This window comes from Haplochromis burtoni, unplaced genomic scaffold (genome assembly GCF_018398535.1).
Source record: "Haplochromis burtoni strain Fernald_Lab_line unplaced genomic scaffold, NCSU_Asbu1 Contig_32, whole genome shotgun sequence".
In the NCBI taxonomy this organism is placed as follows: domain Eukaryota; kingdom Metazoa; phylum Chordata; class Actinopteri; order Cichliformes; family Cichlidae; genus Haplochromis; species Haplochromis burtoni.
Window position 1 is genome coordinate 254,227 of NW_024582393.1, and position 22,396 is coordinate 276,622.

Consider the following 22,396-nt stretch of genomic DNA (forward strand, 5'->3'; position numbering starts at 1 on the left):
TGGTCTATGTTTTCATGATGGTTCGTAGAATTTAATAAGTTTACCAAACAGTGTACATGAGGGGAATTATGCAGAAGCAATTTCTCCTCCACACACAAAGCATCTTCTAATGACCCCGTTCCCAGCCACTCCAGGTTTTTCCTCCTTTCTACGTTTCAATACTGTATTTTCCATTTTCCATTTGTTCTCTGCTCACGCTGATCGAAAACCTGTTCAACTTAGCTCCACACCAAATGTTCTGAAGGCTGCCCTTCAGATGTACTGTACAATCTGAAGTGGAATTTAGAGGCATCAAAGAAGATTTTAAAAGAGAAAAATGGAAGCACGGCAAGTGGAGGCGACCAGACGAGGAGGCTGCCATTCGGATTTAGGAAACTGCTCTGCTCAGATGAAAATGTTTCGTCCTCATCACAATGACAGAAAGATCAATCAGAATCAAAGAAGCAAAAAAGACATATATATCGGGGCCTGTCAGAAAGCAAATTAAGTTCCTGGCTGTTACACATGCACAGAGTAAACATCTGTACTCTTAGTAAGGAAACTTCTCCACTGGCTGTTTTGGTCAATCACACAGATGGCAAAATAGTCGGGCAGGCAGTTAAATTTAAGCAATTAAAGCAAAATGAAAATCCTCACGGGGATCTATCAGCTTTTAATGTGGTGGAAGTTTCTCTTAAAGCAAGAGCAAATATAGAGATGCTGGGGGCAAAACCAAGCTTCTGTGCTCCCACTTTGTGAAGAAAGAGTTGCCTTATTGCCAGTGGGATTCAGTGATATAGTACATGTACTGGAAGAGATTAGGTGGTCAGTGTTACCATGAGGATACTGTGTACATCCAGAACTGTGTGCAAGAAAAGTCAGCACACTACCAAGCGAAAATACAGCCGCTAGATGTGGAGGGGGAGCGGCCACGTTGTCAGAAATCCTGCAGGATTTAGGATCCCCGAAACATTTGAAATTTGCATGAAGCCATAACCACCCCCGCAAATTGGTTGCTTCGGGTGTGTTGATAGCGTCAGCAAGTGGGTGTTAATCAAAATTACGTGACCTAATATTTTTAAATTTACCATGTTTAGATAGCAGCAAGAACTTTTAATAACCAGCACACAGAGTTGGTGAAATGTTTCAGTATACTCAGATTGATTACTTTGCTCCATGGCTCATAAACTTGATTAAATAGGAGAACAGTCTTGTCTTTAATTGCTAGCTCTGTTTCATAAGCTCTCATGGTATTTTGTCCATATGCTTCAGATTTATCAAAGTCAATCTTTGTGGAAATCAGAGAGATAAATAATAGAACATATTTTAATCGGGGTTGCATTTGTTTTGTTTTCGTTTTATTTTTAATATATTAGCCTTTGTGTAATCAATAATAATTCAATCAGGGTAATACAACATGGAACCTTTCTGGCAATACCTATTCTGTTTATCTAAAAGTTGCATATGAAGACGCGGAGCTTCTGAGAAAGCGTTAATAATGGGTAAAAGAAATGAATCACCACATTAAAGAACACATCTTCAACCATTCCATGTTTTTCTTTAATTTTCTTTTTCACATTTAAAGCTTAATGATTTCATCCCTGAAAGCCAGTGTAACCCATAAGGTCTAGTGATATAGACTAATTGCATCCGTAGACCATACAAAATGTAGAGAGACGATGTTTCAGTGGGTTAACATTAATTTTTTGGCATGAGCCAGCTCTGGTCTACAGCATTGCCAACTGAGGGGTGAAGATATCTTTTTTCGCTGTCTTTGATCTACACTTAAAAGTCTGCTACTGGCATGATCACGGTGGAGTAAGAAACCTTATACTGAGAGATAAAATGTAGGGGAACACACTTTGATTCATTTTGCACATGCTGGGTATGTGCAAACATTACTCGGCCCTGGTAAAGCATAATAATAATTATGTTGTGGCAGTAGGTCGAAATAAAGAAAGGTTATAATAAAGTTCCACCCTGAAATTGAGATTATCACACACTAGGTAGGAAACTCAAACATTTTGATTGGATAGCCCATGAGCTTATAGGCTGCAAGAGACATATTAACAAAAAAAGCAGTAATTAAGAGGTCCATAAGGGGTTGTTAATAATGCTGATTTGCAAAAAGAGAACAGAGGCTGAGGGCCACAAAGGTAAATGTGGAGCCACATGCTAGATTGCATTACATCCCAGTATAACGTTTTGCTCATCATCTCAAGAGACTCTATACACACGGCCCCTTTGCAGGACCCCAGACTGTATCTTTAATGTACTTGCATTTCTTCTAATATCCATATAAGAACTACAGAAACTACAGTGAAACATTGTAAAGCTTTTCCAAAGTTACTTGATCTTTGCAGTACTTTTATTGTTGTTGCAGCACTTTACGTATGCAAATGAGGCTGATAAAGTTTAATCATTTATGCGAACAGATGTATTAAAACTTTCTGCTGTAGACTGTGTAAGCAAAAAGACTTTAAAGAAATACTGGCCCACCACACGCTCGCTTCTACTGGGACTACATCATAAATAGAAACTGGTAATAACGCCAGCGCATTAATACTTAATTCATGTTAACCTCTTAAACCTTGCCAGACCCACCAGCGAGGCCATCATTACAAAGTCATGTTCACAAAATCCAGTGAACTGTACTCAGGTCAAGACGTTGTTGTCTTTCCAGGGATAGCAAATGTCTAAATTATAGAAGAAACAGAGAGAGAGAGAGAAATTTTAAACAGTCGTCACACAGACGTGGTGAAGAAGGTACGTGATATATAGCAGAGTTTACAAGTTGTTTGATTTTTAGGTTTAGTTACAGGAATAGGCATTTTATTATTAAAAATTCTGTTGTCTATGGCTGAAGACAAGGTTAAAAGAGCTGTAAGAGTGAAAAACTTTAAATAGTATAGTCTATATAGTGTAGCACTATATACATTTGCCTCACAATCAAAAGATCCCTGGTTTGATACCAGGAGGAGACACAACTGTCTCAGGGGGTTGCGTTGGGAAGGGCATCTGGTGTAAAAAATAGAATGTGAGGTGACCTATTTTGACTAACTTTGAGTATAGTTCTTGACTGTAATAAACTGAGCTAAGAGTGTCTGTAAAGCTCTCTAGGATAGCTCAGCATTAGTAGATTTTTTTTTCGCACTTTCTATTACAGATGAGTAATAATGTTGTAATAGTGGAGTAAACAGACTAGAAAGTTATTACCACTTCATTACAAAAGTAATAGAAAAGTCATAAAAGTATTGAGAAACTGTTTCCTGGACCTTGTTTTTATAGGTTATTAATGTGGCCTTAAATAGAAACAGGCACTTTGGTGCCCTGATTGTTGGTTATTACACAGAAATTATCAGGTAATATAACTTCTGTTTATCAGGTGTTTTCAGGTAATAAGCCACAACATTAAACATACATATTGTTACCTTCAAACAAAGACTAATACTGGGGACAAAAGAATAATTTCAGCATTATGGTAATTTTATCATCATATTTTCAATTAACATAAAACAAAATTAACTTATTTATTATAAGGTTACTACCACAGATTATTATATATACTGTATATATTAAAAAACAGATTTTGCCATTTTATTGCTAGCAGGTTATTATATTGTTACTATACCTTTACTATACTATTACCAATTTGTTTTGCCTTATGCACATACATTTGCTTCCACATTATTATGCCCAGTTTCTGCCCTGTTACTTACAAGTTACCCGGTTACATCAAGGTCAATGTGATATTGCTCTGGCACAATGTTGATTTGAGAGAATTACATGGATACCAGTTTGGCGGATAGCACAAACTTGCTAAATCCATATTATTACCTTTTTGTTTCCACGTAATTACCCCACTATTACCACATTATTACCTAGCTGCGATAGAAAGTGCGGCTGATATTTTTACACTGGGTCATTTACTATATGTGACCCTCTTCACATACAAACTCCAGCCTGTTACCTAAAATGTAACAAAACATTTTGCACAATGCTTCTAATATGAGTACCGACTGCAGTTGGTGAACAAATGTGTGAAAGAGACAGTATACAAATGTGTTGTATGTGTGTGTTTATGCATGTGCATCCCACAGGCTGCAGGGGACAAGGTCAGGCAGGACGGCATTTTAATTAACCATCACTCAGTCTCACACTATCATCAGCCAAGCAGTTTTTATAGCTAAGAGCTGGTATACACCAGGCGTGAAATAACCCTATATTGATTAATTTCAGTGCCTTTGTGACTGTTTCTATCTGTTTGATTGTGTCTTTTTCTCTCATCTAGACACACTCTGTACACGCAGAAATGTCTGTTTCATCATCTTATCACTGCTTGTTTGATCTTTCATTTTCATTGTGCCATTTTTTCTTTCCCTTTCGCGCTCTCTACGTTATTTCTTTTCTCTTTGGACAGCTTCTTGTATTCACATGTTCCTGTTTTAATCTGTATGCTGGAACCCCAGTGAACCATTTAAAATCTGTATACCAGAATTGGCTGAGGAGGCATTCAACATTCACCACATCATGTTCTCGGGTCCTTTCATTAGAGAGCAGGTCAGCGCGCAGTGTGTAACACCCAGCAGCCGAGTCTGTGTGCGTGATAGGTTGGTTTTTTTTTATACATTTTTATACAGATGGGTAGATGTGCAAACATCCAGACTGATACACGAACGCTACGGTTGCACCAATGACTTGATTAGCTGATCATCAGAAAATAATCTGCAGCGTTTTTATTGCTAACTAATGAAGGTTCAAGCAGTGAAAATGCACAGGTGCCATACTGAGTTCTAACTTTTCTTTTGTGTCTTCATCCTTATTTTCTTTCTCATCTCATAGTCTTTTTTCCCTTGGATGCCCCTAGGTCTATAAGGGAGAGCCACGAAGTGTGGTACTAGGGATCCCTGATTCTTTCCACTGAGTTATATGCTTACACGCGTTGAGAATTCTAGCATCACCAGTAGGCATTTAGAGACATCCAACCATGCATTTTCTTCCGCTTATCCAGTTCAGGGTCATGGCAGTGACTGGAGTCTACCCCAGCTGTCACACAGTGAGGGGTAGGGTACACCCTGGATAGGTCACCATTCTGTCACAAGGCCATCCCATAGAGACAGAGTACTGTTCACATTCACATCTATGGCCGAGTTAGAATTCAGACCCAGGACCATCTTCCTGTGAAACAACAGAACTAACCACTGTGCCGTCCATATTTTTAACCACATGTTCAATTTTTCAAAATTAGGTATTTTCTGCTGTGAAATTTTACTCTTCCTCCATTTTCAAAGCCAGTGGATTATACAGTGGAGGCTGACAAAGAATCTATAACAAACAAACACGGTACCTTTGCCTGAGGCCACATTTTGAGAATATAGATTTCTCTTTGAGACATATAAAGTATTCGTGTAATAATTCATACAACCATCATTTTTGTAGAAATTGTAAGAAAAGTTGTTTAGATTAAAAAATAATCATATATTGCACCTCATGGGGAACAAAGACAGACAGTAGGCAGTAAATCAACACACTACTGGGATGAGGTTTTGAAATTATTTCAAGGTGACCAGTACCAACTTCTTAAAACTATTATGGGGTAGTTTCTTAAAGTGGACAAAAGGATGTTTCTATGAGCCTTGGTTTCTTTTGTCCCTTCCAGCTTCCATGTTTCTCTATCCACTTTATGTGTGATGTCTGTTTAACCAGGCTTTGCTAGCAGATGTTTGCTTGCTAATAAGTGTTTGGCAGGGGGGATTATTATGGTTTACTCACTCGACAGTTGCTCAGCTCCTCTGCAGTCAGGATAATAGTTCCACATTTCTTTCCTGGAATCCCTCTGTGAAAGGAAATCAAGAAAACAATAAAAGCTTAACAGAAATCAAAGAAAAAAACATCCTTTTTTTTCTTTCCCACTTATTGGCTTTTAATTGATCAGTGAGGCTGCTGTGGAAATCAAGGCTAATTTGTGTATTTTCTATCTCTGAACAAGTTCTCTTGACTATTCTCAACAACAAACTATCCAACTATTCAAGTCTAACTCATGTTTTCTTATTTTTTATTTGACTCTGATGATTTTCAGCACAGACATATGTTCCATCTTAGCCAATCCTGTTTAGAAGGATTTAAAAATATGTGCTGGCAGTTTTAGATGTCTTAATGTTTGATGCAGCTAATCACTCTTTAGGGGATACGATAGATGCCACAAAGATTTGTTCAACTTTTAGGCTGGTGAACACGTAGCAATTAGGGAGCAGAGATGAGTTCTGGTTTGACTTGGATTGATTTTAGTTTGTTTGCTCTGACTTTCTAATCAGCACATGACAGTTCATATTACAGATGATCTCATATAGAGACAGTCACTGATGCCTTAATTTCCTTTCATCTTGGCTTCATTATTAGAGTTAATACTAAGTTGTAGTGACAAGTAAATCCATCATGACGTCACCTGTTCAGAAAACTGGATTAAAGCTTTAACCCTGTAACCCTGAGTTTTTGAGATCTTTAGATCTTTAGTGTGATTTTTAAAACTCATGCAAATTGATATTTTTTAGAAGGTATGTTAGAAAAATTCAATTTGCTGCTAATTATTCATTGATTCGGGTTTTACAGGGTTAAATAGAGAGTGAAGAAATGCTATAAAAGCAGATAGACAAGCAAAGAAATCATCGAAATGCTCATTGGGTAAACATGCTTTCGAACAATTTTCTTTATATTGCTGTTGATGTCACATAATTAATTGTATTATCGCTTGATTCCTTGCTCAAAGCTAAACTATTCAGAGATATTCTCTGCTTGGCAGTATTATAATGTTATGCAGATTGAGTTTATGTGCTAATTGACATGCTTCGGATCAATTTTCATCAAATCTCAATTTCAAAGAGAAAAAAAGAGATTCACAAGATTTTGAACATCAGGAAGGCCATCAAAGACTCTGCCCCCTTGTTTCGCTTATTATACTCAACTCAGAGAGAGCGTGAGGACGCAATGGTCTGTTTCTTTGAAGCCTACACATTTCAGTCTTTTCTCTTACTTTACGAGATACAATTCTGTTTGATAGGAAATATATATATATTTGCCTTAATATCTTGAGAATGTATGTGGGAATGAACATTCTCTTACAGATGAACATTTCCTAGGTTTACAGCCATATAGCTATTGACTGTCTATATGAGAAACAAAGGAAATCAATTCACGATTACTGTACACCAGCAGGCAATAGCTGGTGAACTAACCCCAGCACTGTTTACTCCCTCCCACAATTTTATTCTTTAGGTTTTATTCAGCTCCTGTAGAAGAGTTGATATACTGCCATGGATTTACTTCAGCCTTGTTAGAAAATCCAGAAAATTGAAAATCGTGACAACTCCAATTAATCAAATAATTTTTTTTTTACAAAAATCTGGTAATCATATTGGACTCAGGGGCGCTTGTGTGTGGAAGAATTCATCATTGCTGGTGTTACTCTGACCTCTTAATCCTGACTGCAGCTCAGACCTCCGCACCAGTTTTCAAGCAAGAGAAACCCCATTAATCACCTCGCTTCACTGGCTCCCTGTTAGCTACAGATTGAGATACAAACTTCTTTTTGTGTAGAAATCATTAAATGGTCTTGCCCCAGCTAACTTTTCTGAACATGCTGTCAGAGACCTGAAATTCTCTGCTCCTGCAGTGTATTTGGGTCCTGGAACAATGAATCAGTGCAAACAATGGTTAATTGTTCCAGATTTGTCTGTGTGTAGATGTTCTCGAGTATGTGGCAGTAAGGTGTGATTGTATTATAATATCACTATTTTGGAACAGTTTTCTGTCTCAGCTGTTGCACCATTGTGACCCTAAAGTTTACTGTTATTAAGTTGGAACATGTTAACTGTGTAATTCACGAGTTGTTTATTTTATTATCCATGTGGGGCAGTATTGTGTTTTATTTTACAGTAACAAGTAGTGTAAGGGATTAAAATTTGAATGCACTAATGACATTATAGTCAATTACCCCATAACCGTAACACAATTAATGAGTAATGTAATACAGTTCCTTGGTGAAGAGAATTTGTAAAGTAATTTAATTACTTTACAAATAATTTATACAGTTGTGATCAGAAGGTGGCAAACACTCTTCATGGGCTTTAATGTCATGGTAATTTTGGACTTTTAATGATTGAACTGTTCTTTTTCCAAGGTAGAATTATTGTACAGTCGACATCTCCAATTGCTTTATAAACAGAAATTGGGTTTCTTTCTACACAGTCTCAGACATATAGAGATACTCCCTCCAATCTTTTAGTAAGCGGTGCTGAAGGTTCTACAGTGTCTTTTAACTTGACAACGCCAAGGCTTTTACTTGACGACAACTTGACGAAAGCTGGTAGTTTTCTCTTTGCCAGCCTAGTAAGGATTTGTTTGTCTGGAACTGCTGAAACACCAGCGTCACTATACATAGTGAAGTGAATTTTACATCGCTGTGAACTAAGAGGGTGTTGACCAAGAAAGAAACTCCTACTCTTAAATCAGCACCTTCAAGCCTAAAATTTACTGGTGCCCACATAGAAAAACCAAGTGTTTTTGTTACCAACTTTCAAGCATGGTGGTGGTAGGGTTTTTGCTACCAGTAGTAATACTGCATAGCTGAAAGTGTACGGAATAATAAAGATGGAAGATTATCTCTAAATTCTTCGACTTCACCTCAAATCAACAGCTAAATGGCTGAAACTTGGACACAGGTGGATGTTCCAACAACACAGTGATTTCAAACACACATCAAACTGGTTTTAGAATAGTCAGGAAACGGCTGTGTGCAGGCAGGAGAGGACCCAGATGCAGACTCATAGGCGGAGACCACTCAAAACTCAAAACATTGCTTTATTGCATGCATGGAAGATATACAAGAATAAACTACACTGGGAAATGCTAAACTAAAACACAGGAAGACACACAAGTAGAGACAGCCATGAGGGAGAACGCGACACGAAACTGAGGGAGACGCGGACATAAATACACAGAAGGATAACGAGGGACGTGAGCACACACGAGGAGCACAGCTGACGCCTATAACTATAACAAGACAGGGGAAGACCAAGCCCAACATGACGAACACTGACGGGGACTATCAAAGTAAAACAGGAAGTACAAAGACGTAGACTGGAGGGGAAGAGAAAACACGGAGGAGCACGAGGGAGAGAGGCAGACATGACGGCTGGGAAAACAAGACAGAAAACATAACTAAAGAAAGACTACTAAAGAAGCAAGACATAACCAAAAATACAGAAATATCACAAGGAAACACAAAACGCTGGGTAAGAAGGACCCAGAACCCTGACAGGAATAGGTAAAGCAGGATAACATTAAGCTTCTGGAACAGTCTTCCCAAAGCCCTGACCTCAAGCCTATTATGCCGAAAAGCTGAGTGGGACCAGGAAAGCAACCAATTTAACTGAACTCCGCAAACTCTGCCAAGAAGACCTTTCACTTGCATCCCAGTCACGGAAGCGTTGGAGGTAGTGCGTAAGAGATTACAGGATGACCCCAACCTCAGCAACAGGACCACTCTCAGCATCGACCAAGTGTGTTTGCTTTTGGAACTGTGTCTTCATTCCACCTACTTCACATACAAGGGTCAGTTCTACAGGCAGAAACATGGGTGTGCCATGGGCTCCCCAGTTTCACCCATCGTGGCCAATTTGTACATGGAAGAAGTGGAAAAGATGGCTTTGCTATCCTACCCTGGAACACCACCAAGCCATTGGTTCAGATATGTGGATGACACCTGGGTGAAAATCAAATCTCAGGACGTACCACAATTCACGGATCACATTAACTCGGTGAACCGACACATCAAATTCACCAGGGAGGATATGAAAAGTGGCAGGTTAGCCTTCTTAGACTGTGAGATTTCCATCAGTAATGGGGGACATCTAAAAGCTGACGTGTACCGTAAACCTACACATACGGATCAGTATCTAAGGTTTGACTCTCATCATCCACTGGAGCACAAACTGGGTGTCATCAGGATGCTACAACACAGAGTGAACACCATCCCCACTGACACAGCAGCCAGGGAGGCAGAAGAACAGCACATCAAGAAGGCCCTGAGTAAATGTGGTCAGCTGGACTTTTGTCAAAGCTGGAAAGGCACCTAGAGAAAGCTCCAGCCGATCCAGGAGAGAAGGACAACCGCTGCCCAAGGGAAAACCTGTAGTGATCCCTTATGTATCAGGAGTATCGGAACAGTTGAGACGCATTTTTTCAAAACACCAGGTCTCTGTGGCTTTTAAACCCCAAAACACGCTGCGCCAAAAATTGGTCCACCCCAAGGATCGGGTCCCCCGACACAAACAGAGTAACATAGTGTACGCTGTGAAGTGCCAGGAGGATTGCCAGGATTTATACATCGGGGAAACCAAACAACCTCTGGCGAAGCGAATGGCACAACACAGAAGAGCTACCTCGTCAGGCCAGGACTCTGCAGTCTATTTACACCTACAGGCCAGTGAACACTCCGTCAATGATGAGGACAGGGAGGAACGCTGGTTTGAGTGCGGAGTCAAGGAGGCCATTTACGTGAAAAGGGAGAGACCATCTCTGAATCGAGGAGGGGGCCTAAGGGTACATCTGTCACCATCTTACAATGCTGTGATTGCAGCCATTCCCCAACTCTCTGTGAATGGTACTCATGGCCATTGATCAGTGGTCTTTGGTCAGTGGTTGTTGATCAATGGTCATGAGAACTTCCATAATTAAGATTAAGGAACTGACCTCCCAGCCCATTGTTCCTTCAGTGGGCTGGTTTCAGTCATTATGCAAATGTACTGTTTATAAGATTTGGGGAAACCTGCAGTCAGCTGAGACTGAAGAAGTCACTTGGATGAGTGACGAAACGTTTCTCCCACAAAACGCTACGTCCAGATGAACAGATTCAACTTTTGGAGATCTGCCAAGAAGAGTGGTCAAATATCCAGCCAGAATAATGCCTGTACAATCATTCCACCGTGTAAAAAGAATAGTTTGAATAAGTCATTAAAAGCCCAAAATTACCAGGGCATCCATGTATATGATGAATGCATGTAAACCTCTGACAGCTATTTCTAAATAACTAAATAGCCAAAAATCCTTACTGTGCTATATTAGTTTGATAGCACCTAAAAGCAGGTTTAAGTTCAGGTGACCTGCTGAATTTTTGCAGGGTCTTTATCTTACACTGTAAAGTCACTGTAATGCAAAACTTTAAAGAAATATAGCATAAACTATGTGTGTTTGGTCTATGAGGGCAAATAGTTAAAAAAAAAAATCTGAAACCATTAACAATCTCTCATACATCTTAAACCACATCGCCTCTTTTTTTTGGTTTGCTTAATAATTTCTGTGATTTCGTTTCTTTTCCAGCTCACCTTTTCTGTCTCCTTTCTGTTTGCTCATTTACAAACAAGGTCTGATGTATTGATTTTCTGATAATGTTGCCACGTTTGGTCTGCCTGATCGTGCTTTGGATACAATAGATCCAGTTTCCAATGCCATGCACTACCACCTTAGAAACCTTAAGTCTAGCCATGATTTGATGTCAAGAAAGCCCCTATTTCCCTGGAATAGCAATGTGACTTGGAACTGTGTTACAGGCAATGTTTTGGCGAAAAGCAAAAGAACAGCCATATTTATGACAGGTTTGCATGAAGATATGATCAGACCACGTAAAAGACCACAACATGTTTTCATTTTTCCTGTAAACATGTTTCCTGGCTACTAGTTTTATTTTTTAAGGTTTTAATAATGCATACTGTAAAAATGAATTAGTTTCAATTAATTATGTGAGTCTTCATTAATTATTTAAAATGTCAATGCTGCTTTGACGCAAAAAGAAGGATGTGTCCCTGTTCTAAATATTTAAGCAAAACCACAACCTTTCCCTCACATGTTTTTAAAGTTTTAGCCTAAAAACACATTTAGCATTTACTGATAAAAACTAGAAGTACGACAAAGGACTGTATGAGAAATACTATTATTGAAGGAGGCCCATGATATTTTAGACAGAGCCTAGAGTTATTCTACTCACAAGTTAAACCCCAATGACGCTTGCACGAAATATTGTATTTTCAGCTACAGTTTACTGAAAATTTCAGAAAATGATTGATGGAATTCACTTATGTTCTCAGATCTTTGCACAACATACTAATGTCAAAAGACTGGACAGAGTGCTCTCCAGCTGTGTGTGTAAGTGCTGTCAGCACTGTTGTCAGGTGGTTGTGTGTGTACGTGTTTGAGGAGGCTGATGGAGGCTTTTGAAGCACACTGTAAAAGACTGATCGATCCTCAGGTGGGGAAACCATCCTGGTTGCTTTGCTGAGTGATGCAACAAAAATGTGAGAGTTTGGGGGTTTCTTTCACATGCGCACTCACACAATGTCTCTTGGCACCAACTGACTAAAAGGGGAAAAAAACAGCTTTCAAATGACAAATGAAACCATATTTACATCAGTCTCTACTCATTTCTTCCTTCAGCTCATGTAACAAAATCAATTCCCTCTCCCTGAAATAGACCATTAACTTGGGGCCACTGAGAAAGTAAAATCAACAGACAAAACAGTTTACAGTTGCTTGAGTGGAACTGTGCAGTGCTGACAAGCTGCATGGTAGCTGCAGAGCAAAGCCACTTTAGCCACAAAAAGCAATATTTCCTAATTGCTACCAACATACAGTACTGTATAAAAATCTTTAGTCACTCCTCACTTCTTTGGGTTTTGTCTGTTGAACCTCTTAACGCTGATCTATGAATCATTCAAGCATAAAACGACGCCTAATACAAGAGATGAAACAGTATATTTCTATGCCTAGTACTATAGCTAAGTACCAGGCATTGAATACTATTTTTACAGGAACAAGGTGAATCCCAAAAAGCTATTAGTCAAAAACTTGGCATATCTCAGCATGCTATCTGGTGTGTCCTTAAAAAACTGAAGGAAACTGGACAAGTGGAGGATAAAAGAAGAACTGGCGGGCCTAAAAACTATCTACAACAGATGAACAGTATCTAAAAGTCATGTCCTCAAGTGAGAGCAAAAAATTCAGCAAACACCTGACACAGGACCTGAGAGATGCATTTGACCCTTCAGGTGATCCATCTACTTGTTCACTGAAGCATCATGAGAAACAGTCTCAGTGGAAGGGTGGCTGTCAAGAAGCCATCCTCAAGAAAGAGAAATGGGAGGAAAATCACTGGCAACAGGTCTGATGGAGTGGTTTTGAGAAGTACAACAGTGAGTGTCTACAGCCATTTGTAAAACAGGGTGGTGGCTCTGTCATGGTTTGAAGCTGCATTTCAACCAGTGAAATTGATGGAATTTGAAACACAGAGAAGTACCATCTGATTTTGATCACCCATGCAATACCATCTAGAAAAAACCTGATTGACAACTGCTTCACTTTTCAGCATGACAATGATCCACGCACACACAGCACAAGGCCAGTTGCAGACACACTGGTGGTCCTGCGCTGGTCCATGTGTGGATCACCTCTGGCAAACCTGATCTGGGCCACCAAAGGGCCATCATTCTTTGCGGTACGTGGGCCATGTGTAAGTTGTGTGCAGCCACACTGCTGGCCCTGTGCTGACCCAGAACAGTTTCAGCTCTGGCCCAAGATGTCAGCCTAATGTTTACCTTAATCAAGCCATGTAATAACAACATGTGCTGGAACATAATAGTGCAAAAGCACCCTGGTAAAACTTTGTTCAGACAGTGAATGGACTGAGTGTTTTATAGCGCTTTTCTACTCTCCCAGATTACCCAAAGTGCTCTATACAACATGCCGTATTCACCCAATCACACACACTTTCTCTAAACTGAGTACTTCCTAACTACATTCATACACATTCACACTCTTGAGATGCAGACTGGAGGAGCCAGGGATCAAACCACTAACCTTGCAATCAATAGGTGACCTACTCTACCGCCTGAGCTACAGCCACCCATTGGCAAAGACGAGTAAACCGTCACTAGGTGTTAGATAAAATGTACTCTCACAAACCTGTCAAATCTGCATTTGAAACGTTGGCTACCAGTATAGCAGCTGTTTAGTATAGCAGCATTTGGGTCTTCTAGCTAAAATAGGAAAACAGGAACATAAATAGTGCCATCATTGCCAGATCTGGCCCACATCTGGTTGACATACACCCTGCCATGACACCGGTCAGTCAGAAGTGCCAGCTTGATGCCAGATCCAGGCCAGACCTGTTTTTTATGGGCCTGGGCCACATAAACCAAACCACAATCGAGCCAGATGTGGCATGCCATCACATAGACAGTGCCATCTATGCCAGGCCTGGCCCATATCTGGATGACATACTTCTTTTCACGCCAGAAGTCAACCAGCAGTGCCGGCTTGATACCAGATCCGGGCCAAACCTGCTTGCTATGTGGGATGTCCTTCAAGAAGCCTGGACAACAACTCCTGAAGATTACTTAAAGAAATTACAAGAAGTCTTATCTAAGAGAGCTCAGACTATGTCAAAGAAGGCTGTCACACCAAATATTGACTTTTAGTGTCGTTAGAAATCTGCAAACTCTGGTTTTGCCTTATATGCTGTGTCAATAAATTGCTCCACCGATTTCACATTTTCTATAAAGAAAGTATAAAGAAATGAGAGGTGACTCAAGACTTTTGCTTTTACTGTATTATTAATAAGGAAATGTAGGAAATTTCAAAATTGAATATGGTAAAATATCTATCATCTGTCATTTTGATATATTTGATATCATTAGTTTTTTGTATTTAAGGATAATCTATCTAGTATCTAGTATAATCTAGTATCTCTGGCTAAGTCTGTGTATCAGAAGCAGTCTAAAGATTTATTTTCTCTGTGATTGTAAGTGAAATTTTATGATAATCATCACAATGATGAGTCTCTTCCTGAACAAAACAAGTCAATTCGTGTCCAAATGCAGTCTGTCAACAACAATTTATTTTGCTTGTTTCTTTCTATATTGTTCATACAAAAAACCCATCCTTCTCATTTCTTGTGTTGAAAGAGGGAGATGAAAAATCAAATAAGATCTAATTTGCACCTTGCTATTGATTTTCAACAGCTCAGACTTGATATATAATTTGTAACAGTTACAGAGATAGGTCCTCTTGAGGATGCCACACGATAGATACTGCTCCCTCGTATTACTGAAAACCTGAAACAGTAATCTAATTAAGGTGTCAAGCCGGCAGTAATGTTTTTTTCTCTTTGAAGTGGATCTGGTAAAATTAGAAAGTTAGTCTTGCAATAACGTAGGACGCCCTAAAAGAAAGAACTTTTTTTTATCTTCTTAACAAAAACAGACAACAGTCGATGCAACAGTGTATGCATGCATTAACGCAAAGCTTCACAGATCCTCCAGGGTACCCAGAGGATTATACCCACAGATGTTTTAAAAAAATAAAAAGGGGAGCTGTAAATCAACATTGTGTGTAGGTGTGTAATGTGCTTGAATGTGTGCCTGAACTGAAGAATGTGGCATGTAAAGCACAGTGAGTGGTCAGTAATGTTTATTCGTTTGGACTATGACAACCCATACTGACACACAATTGCACACATACACACTATTTTTATTCACAGTGGTCGGAATCTGTAATTACAAAACTCTTCAGGGAGTCAAAGACTCAAGCCAGCTAACAAACCTGCTGTGAATAACACAGCTAAATTAATTTTGCCTGAGGGGTATGCGGGAAGGATGAGAAAAGCAGAAAGGGGAAACTGAAAAGGTGTAACCAATCTTCTCTCTTTTCTTTCTAAATTAGCACATGTCTTAAGAGCCAAATTATATCTTTGTTTCCTTTTCTTGGATTTGAATTCTGCTTCGTAAGTGCCACAAAAAAAATGTGTTCGATGCTTTTAACATATCAATTTCTCTGATCCTTTTAGTGTGAAGCTCAGCAGGAGATCTGACACTGCATAATAACACAGCGAGAACATGTTAACATCTCCTTGTTAGCATTAAATGATTACAATGATTTTTTATACACGGAGGAGCTCTCCAGGTTATCGTGACAAAAAAACCTGCGCCTAGACTGACGAAACAATTATGCTGACAAATTATTACATTTTAACATCCTTAAAATGAATATTTTAATATATTAACATTACACCCATCACCCACTTTGTTAGGTAGACTCGATCAACTGCTCGTTGATGCGAATATGTCAGCAAGATCGCACAGAGCAACTCTATGCATTTAGGCGTGCAGACACGGTCAACACGAGAAGAAAGGTGATTTACAGTAATGCGCTGGTGCCAGATTGGCTGCTCTGAGCATGTCAGAAACTGCTGATCTACTGAGATTTGCCCACACAGCCATCTCTAAGGTTTACAAAGAATGGTCCAAAAAAAGAGAAACTATCCAGAGAGCAGCAGTTCGCTGGTAGCTCTGTGAATACTGAAGAATCCTGCTACTTTGCTGATGTTCAAACTATGCATCTGAATGCTGAAGAAAGGTGATTGAAGTGACTTTGAGTGCCACAGGGAGTTCTGAGTATTTCAGAAACTGCTGATCTACTCAGATTTTCCCACCAAACTATCTCAGAATTAGTCTGAAAAAAAGAAATTATCCAGCGAGCGGCAGTTCTTTGGGAGAAAATGCTGATGTTAGAAGAGAATGGTCAGACTGCTTCAAGCTGATAGAAAGTAGAAAGGCCACAGTAACTCAAATGACCACTTGTTACAGCCAAAGTATGTAGAAGAGTAGTTCTGAATGCACAAACTTTGAAGGAGATGGGGTTAAAATGTTGCAAGGTCTGATGAGCCTCAATTCAACACAGCACATCAGGGATGCGGAGGAGTGAGAGATTCACATCTGGATGTGCAAACCACAAACAAGCAGCAACTGTGTGATGCATCATATTACTATGGACCCAAGTCTACGAGGCATTTTGTTCCATTTGTGCCATGAAGAATGAAGGCAAAGGGATCCCAACCAGATACTAAGAAGCCGTACCTAATATAGTGTCCGGTAAATGAATGTAGTAACAATATCACTGGCTGCCATCAATTTTACAAAGAGTTACAAACATTTAAGTTCACTGGATTTCACAGTTCAAAATGTTTGTGTAAAAATATTAAAATGACTCGAGCTTACATGTGTTCACTGCTGAGCTATTAATGGGCCACAAATACTAAAGCTATGGGTTGAAACACGAAAACAAATCTGTAGATGCAACCATTATTTGTAACATCTGTGAAGATTCTCAGTCATCCAGGTCATCGTAGTCTAAGGAGCTTGGAAAGAAAAGCATCAGGACTTCTTTCTTTAAGCTTTTTTTTTTCAAGCTCCTGAGACCATTATTTGTAACATTTACACTGTCTCGGTGTAAATGTTACAAATAATACATTAAAAAATAATGCATTATCTTTTTTAATGCATTACTGAACATTTTAACTTATCGAAAGTTCTCAAAGTTTGTAGTAAATTGCTATAAAAATACATAAATGTACTTGTAACTCTTCTCAATCAAACAAGGGTTTAAAGCATTCAAGTAGCTAGAAGCACAAAAGCTAGTATCTAGGACCAAGGGCCATTGTACATAATCAGACTTCTTGACAGCAAAATTGTGCTGGAGGCCTTCCAGAAGAGCACTCTACCAAAGAATAGCCCCTCATTGATTCACTCAGAGCAGCAGCTTGACTGAGAGCCTGAAATTCACCAGTGATCAACAGAGGAAAAATGAGAAGTTTGAACCGAAGGAGAAGCTGGGAAGGTAAAAGAAAGAATCTTTAGAGGGCAGAAACTTTGTCTCTGTTAGCTTAGTCTCAGAGAAGCCTTATATATTTTCAAAGTGTCAAAAAAAGAGGAAAAGTGTGTGTTAACTGTAAAACTAGCTATTAAATGAAAATATGTATCTGCAGTGCATTTTACATTTTTACTGACCAAAGCACAATACCTGCTCACAATTATTGTACATATTTACTAAACCTACAAAAGAACTAAAATATTGATTTATTTTTATTTAATCCTAATTTAAGTGAATGCAAAAACTTTTTTATGAGGAAACCTTTCAAGAAATAATCATTTGAAATTAGTCTTACAGATGTTTTTGCAGACATTGTCACTCCAGCCTAGCTGCTCAGATATAATGTAGCCCTGTTTCAAGGCCTTCAGAGTCCTGCCTTTGAATATGACTCATCTGTACAGTTTCACTGCCTGCATTTTTCCAAATAGAAAAGTCAGTGACAAAGTCAGCTTTGGCCTAGATTTGATTCTCACACATCAGAACTTTCTCCGCTCCAGTACCATTTATTACATTTCAGATTCACACTTTAAATCTGTGGTGCTGAAAATTGTTCAAAGGTACATCAGACTTAAATCTACCGGCATTTCCTCACAGATTAAATACAATTAATTCAGTTTTAACCTAACCCCATTTACTCAATCTGTAAAACAAAATATGTTTATCATTCTAACTCAAACCATCCGCTGGACTACTGACACCTCAGATTTCACCGTCACAGAGGAAATCATAATCAGCAGTAATGAATTCACGCTCAGGAGACAGGTGTCTTATTTTTGAACATTCGAGGCTTCCGCTGCTTTCGCCTTCAGATTTTTTGTGAAGGTTTTCAGACATTAATTAAGAACAATGGCAGAGACTGCTCACTCATTCATGTATTCATATTCCTTTCCAGTAACTCTAAGATAGTGAGAGCATTATTCTCTTAATACAGAAATGGAAGTTTCCTTTCTCACTCTACCAATAACAGCGAAAGTTGGACTTATCACTGTGCAATTAAAGTGTAATGAATGCTCACCATGCATCAAAATGTTTGCCATCATTACCTACATGGATCTGGGTGAGGCTAAATACAGGGAATTCTAACAAACTCACACAAGCAGACAACCATCTGTGGGAAAATCCCTCCAGAGGGCACTGGATGACGATTACTCAAAAAGAAGACAGCTTCATTGCAAGAGACACTCTCTCTCTACCTTCCCTAAAGGCTCTCAATTTCTTCTAACCATCTCACAGAACCATCTGGAGGCAGATGTTAACTAATTTATAAATGCAGATTAAATAGCCCCATTTTGCTGTGCTATACATTAGTTTCTGGGAAATTTGGACTGCCCTTGTATGTCAAAATATATTACTGAAAAATATCACATATGCATATTTTTCTTTTAATATATACTGTAGGGTAATGAACAGGAGCTCACAGTTGTACAGGGTCAATTCCATATGCTGCGTTTTTTTTTTAGTGAAATGCTTTCCCCTCAGTGTTCGGATCTAATTGCCATGTTCCAAGCACGGATCTCCTAATCCATTCCACTCTGCAGCTTTTGTCTAAAATGGTGATCAAGAATAAAAGAAGGTAGAGCGCTTAGCCTCCTGGTGCCTTTCACTGATCCTCAGGCCACAAACTGCACACTGTGACTGAACAGAGGAGAGTTCAGAAAAGCAAAAGCACCACAGGGGTGTCCTTTAGGAAGCCTATTGAGGACGGTGATTATCGGCTGCCATTAAAACAGACAAATGCTCATCTGCTGTTTTGGAAAGCGTAAAGGTGAATGGGTGCTGAAAGTGGGGCTTTCGCTGATGACAGAAGCTGCATGCTGTTGTTAGAATATAATAACAAGTACTTTTGGCAGCCATGGTTTAAGAACACTTAAGCTGCAGCTGACAGAAATCTCAAAAAGGCACAAAAAAAGAAAAAGAGAACCCTTTCCAAAAAACTGAATTTGAAGACTGGCTGTCCTCTACTGTAAGCACAGGCATACGCACACAATGATGACTCTTTGTTTCACACGTTGCATTCCCAAGTCAAAGTCCTCACAGGATAGGGTTGCAGATGAGTCCAGATGAGATGCAGACATGTGAACGCCACACAGACAGGCCCCAAAACCCAGAACCTTTATGCTACCAGAGCACTGGTAACCACTGCATGCCCGTGCTTCCCATGTACAAGTTGCCAGCCCCAGCTTTATACTCACCAGTGTACGCAAATTAGTTTATGTTGTCAGGAAAATAATGGGCACAGATGGTGTTTGTGGCTGTATTCAAGGGTTAAATAAAGCCTTTTGGGTGATTTATAAACAAGCTCATTTTACAAACATGACAAATATTGGAAAAGGTAGGTAAGGTAGAGCAGAGAGCTAAGCTCAAATCATTTCAGTGCCATCTATTTCAGTTTTGCAACCAATTCTGGACAAGGTTAAAGTACGGGTGACTCGACAGGGCCTTTATCGTTAGATCATTTCAGGATCACATGCAGGTCTGGGCACTGTCTATTCAGATTCTCTTTCTACTGTCTAATGAGTTGAAACGTGGCTGATATAAAAGGAACACTGTGCAGCCATGTGCTGTTCAGGCCCACAGAAGTTAACTTTAAATTCTAGTACAGATGTCAAAGCTTGAAAGACACCAACTGAACTGTCACAGCAAGTTTGGGATACTGGGATAAGAAGATGCTAAAAAGAATATATTTGTTTGATTTAATGGTGCATCTATAAAACATGGCATGGTGGGTATGAATATTTCACTGAGTATTTAAGACTCACGGCTTTAATGAAGTGTTGGGACTCAAACTGTCTTGGAGTGTGGTGAACCTCTAAATTTAAAGAAAATTGGGAAAGGGAAGTAGTCAGCCAAAGACATTAAAGGGAGTGAATGGGAAGAGCATGAAAATGGGACACATACAAATTGGAATAATATCGTCATAGCCGAAGGACGTGTATAAATTCTGGTCAGTTGCAGATGCCCACGGGTGCAGTGTCAGTGTTAAATACCTAATGAGACAGCAGCTTAGACTCTGTTCAGCGTACTGTAGGGGTATTTTTTATCAGCAGTTTATTTCGGTCCGGTATCCCTTGGAACAACAACCATAATGCACGAATCTCCACCTCACAATCTAGCGCTGATTTTCAGTATGAACACAAAAAAACAAGTGTGCCCCGTGAACCAAAGCTGGAAGTGTTGAGTAGAGATTGCCTCTTTTACAAGCTGTGTCATCAGCTGCACAGGCCTAAGGTTTAGGGTTAAAAAAATAGTTCAATGTCCCTTATACACTGCATGTATCCAACTTAGTTTTCTTTGGGTGGAACTTGTATCATTATATTGGATTTACTTTCAATTTACCCAAGGGAAGTTTTTTTTAACAGAATCATTTTATTTTAGTGCACTTTAATAATACTCAGTCCTTAGAAAGGGGTACCAGTATGATGATGGAGGATAATTAGCCAAATGTTTCATCTAAGTAAACGTGTGGACCAGAGATCACGCTGCATCTGTCTCATTAAGTGTAATACGGCAAATGTGTGCTGTTTCCAAGCTGAGGTAACCAGACACCCCACTAAAAAGGAGCAAACATATTCTACTTGTAAGCTTGTGCAAACATTTACATTTGTATCAGCTGTGTGCAAGTACTGGGCACCTTCCATAGTTAGTTTTTTTTTTTTAATCCATTTTTTTCTTCTTTTTAACAGCGGTAATTAGTGCCGGGGTGCAACTGACGGTGTTGTTTTTGTCCTCTTCCAAGAAGCGCATATATAAATATCTCATTATTACAATGTGTTTTTTGTTTTTTGGGAGGGATTTTTTTCTTCATTAAGTCCGAGTTCTTGTTGAGCTCATCCATCGTCTCCAATGCTGCCCATGCCATGCACAGGAAAAAACCCTCTCTTTTTCCTGGAATCCAAACAGCAAATGCATCTCTTTTTGTGTAAAAGAGATTTTTGTTTTTAACACAAATGACTCACTATCCCACAGAGCCATTTGGCATTTGATATCTTCTGTCTGATGTTTTTACTGAGGAAATAATTGCAAAAAACTTAACTAGATTAAGATGCTGCCAGGAAAGTACGTTTGAAGCAATTATCGTGTTTGTTCAAGGTGTAGATTTAGTTAAATGAAACACCAGAACATGAACACCTCATTATGTAACTATAGATATGTCGGACCTGACATATCCAGACATTTTCTGTTTATAACTCATGCTGTAAATGTGTGACTATATTTGATTGGTCCAGTTGGGTTTTTTGTACAATGGACTCAATTTAAACCTGCAAAGGGGGGAAAAAGTGGTGAGCCAGATTCCAGCAGGAATCTAGTGCTCTGTTACACTTTTTACTCATGAGCTTCCTAATTAGGTCACGTGGACTCAAAAATAATCCCATGTGCAGGTAAAGTCTTTCCTGGTGAAGGAAGATACTAAGGATTAGCAGGTTCAGGAAGGATTTCTGTGCAAATTCCAATCTGAGTGTGGGATGTCTTCCTCAGAAAGAAAGATACAGAGGATTACAAAATTTCAATTATCTCTCCTCTGCCATCATTATTCAGGAGACCAACCGAGCACGATTTGATAGATTCAGGAACGGAGGAAGTTTCTTCCACACCACCAGCTCTGTAACCTTTAAAACACAACACGAGCACAGCCATCCAAACATACAACAAAGCGCAATGAAGC

At 39.2% G+C, this 22,396-nt stretch overlaps 1 protein-coding gene across 5 annotated transcripts in view; it reads right to left on the reverse strand.

Annotated features, from left to right (window-relative positions):
• The window catches only part of cpne5b (copine Vb), a 124,484-nt gene that overhangs the window by 36,844 nt on the left and 65,244 nt on the right, over positions 1-22,396 (reverse strand). For all 5 annotated transcript variants that reach the window (XM_005918515.3, XM_042219364.1, XM_005918516.3 and 2 more), the window contains one exon: positions 5,752-5,815. In XM_005918515.3, the coding sequence (XP_005918577.1) occupies positions 5,752-5,815 (64 nt within the window). The remainder of the gene's footprint in view (positions 1-5,751; positions 5,816-22,396) is intronic.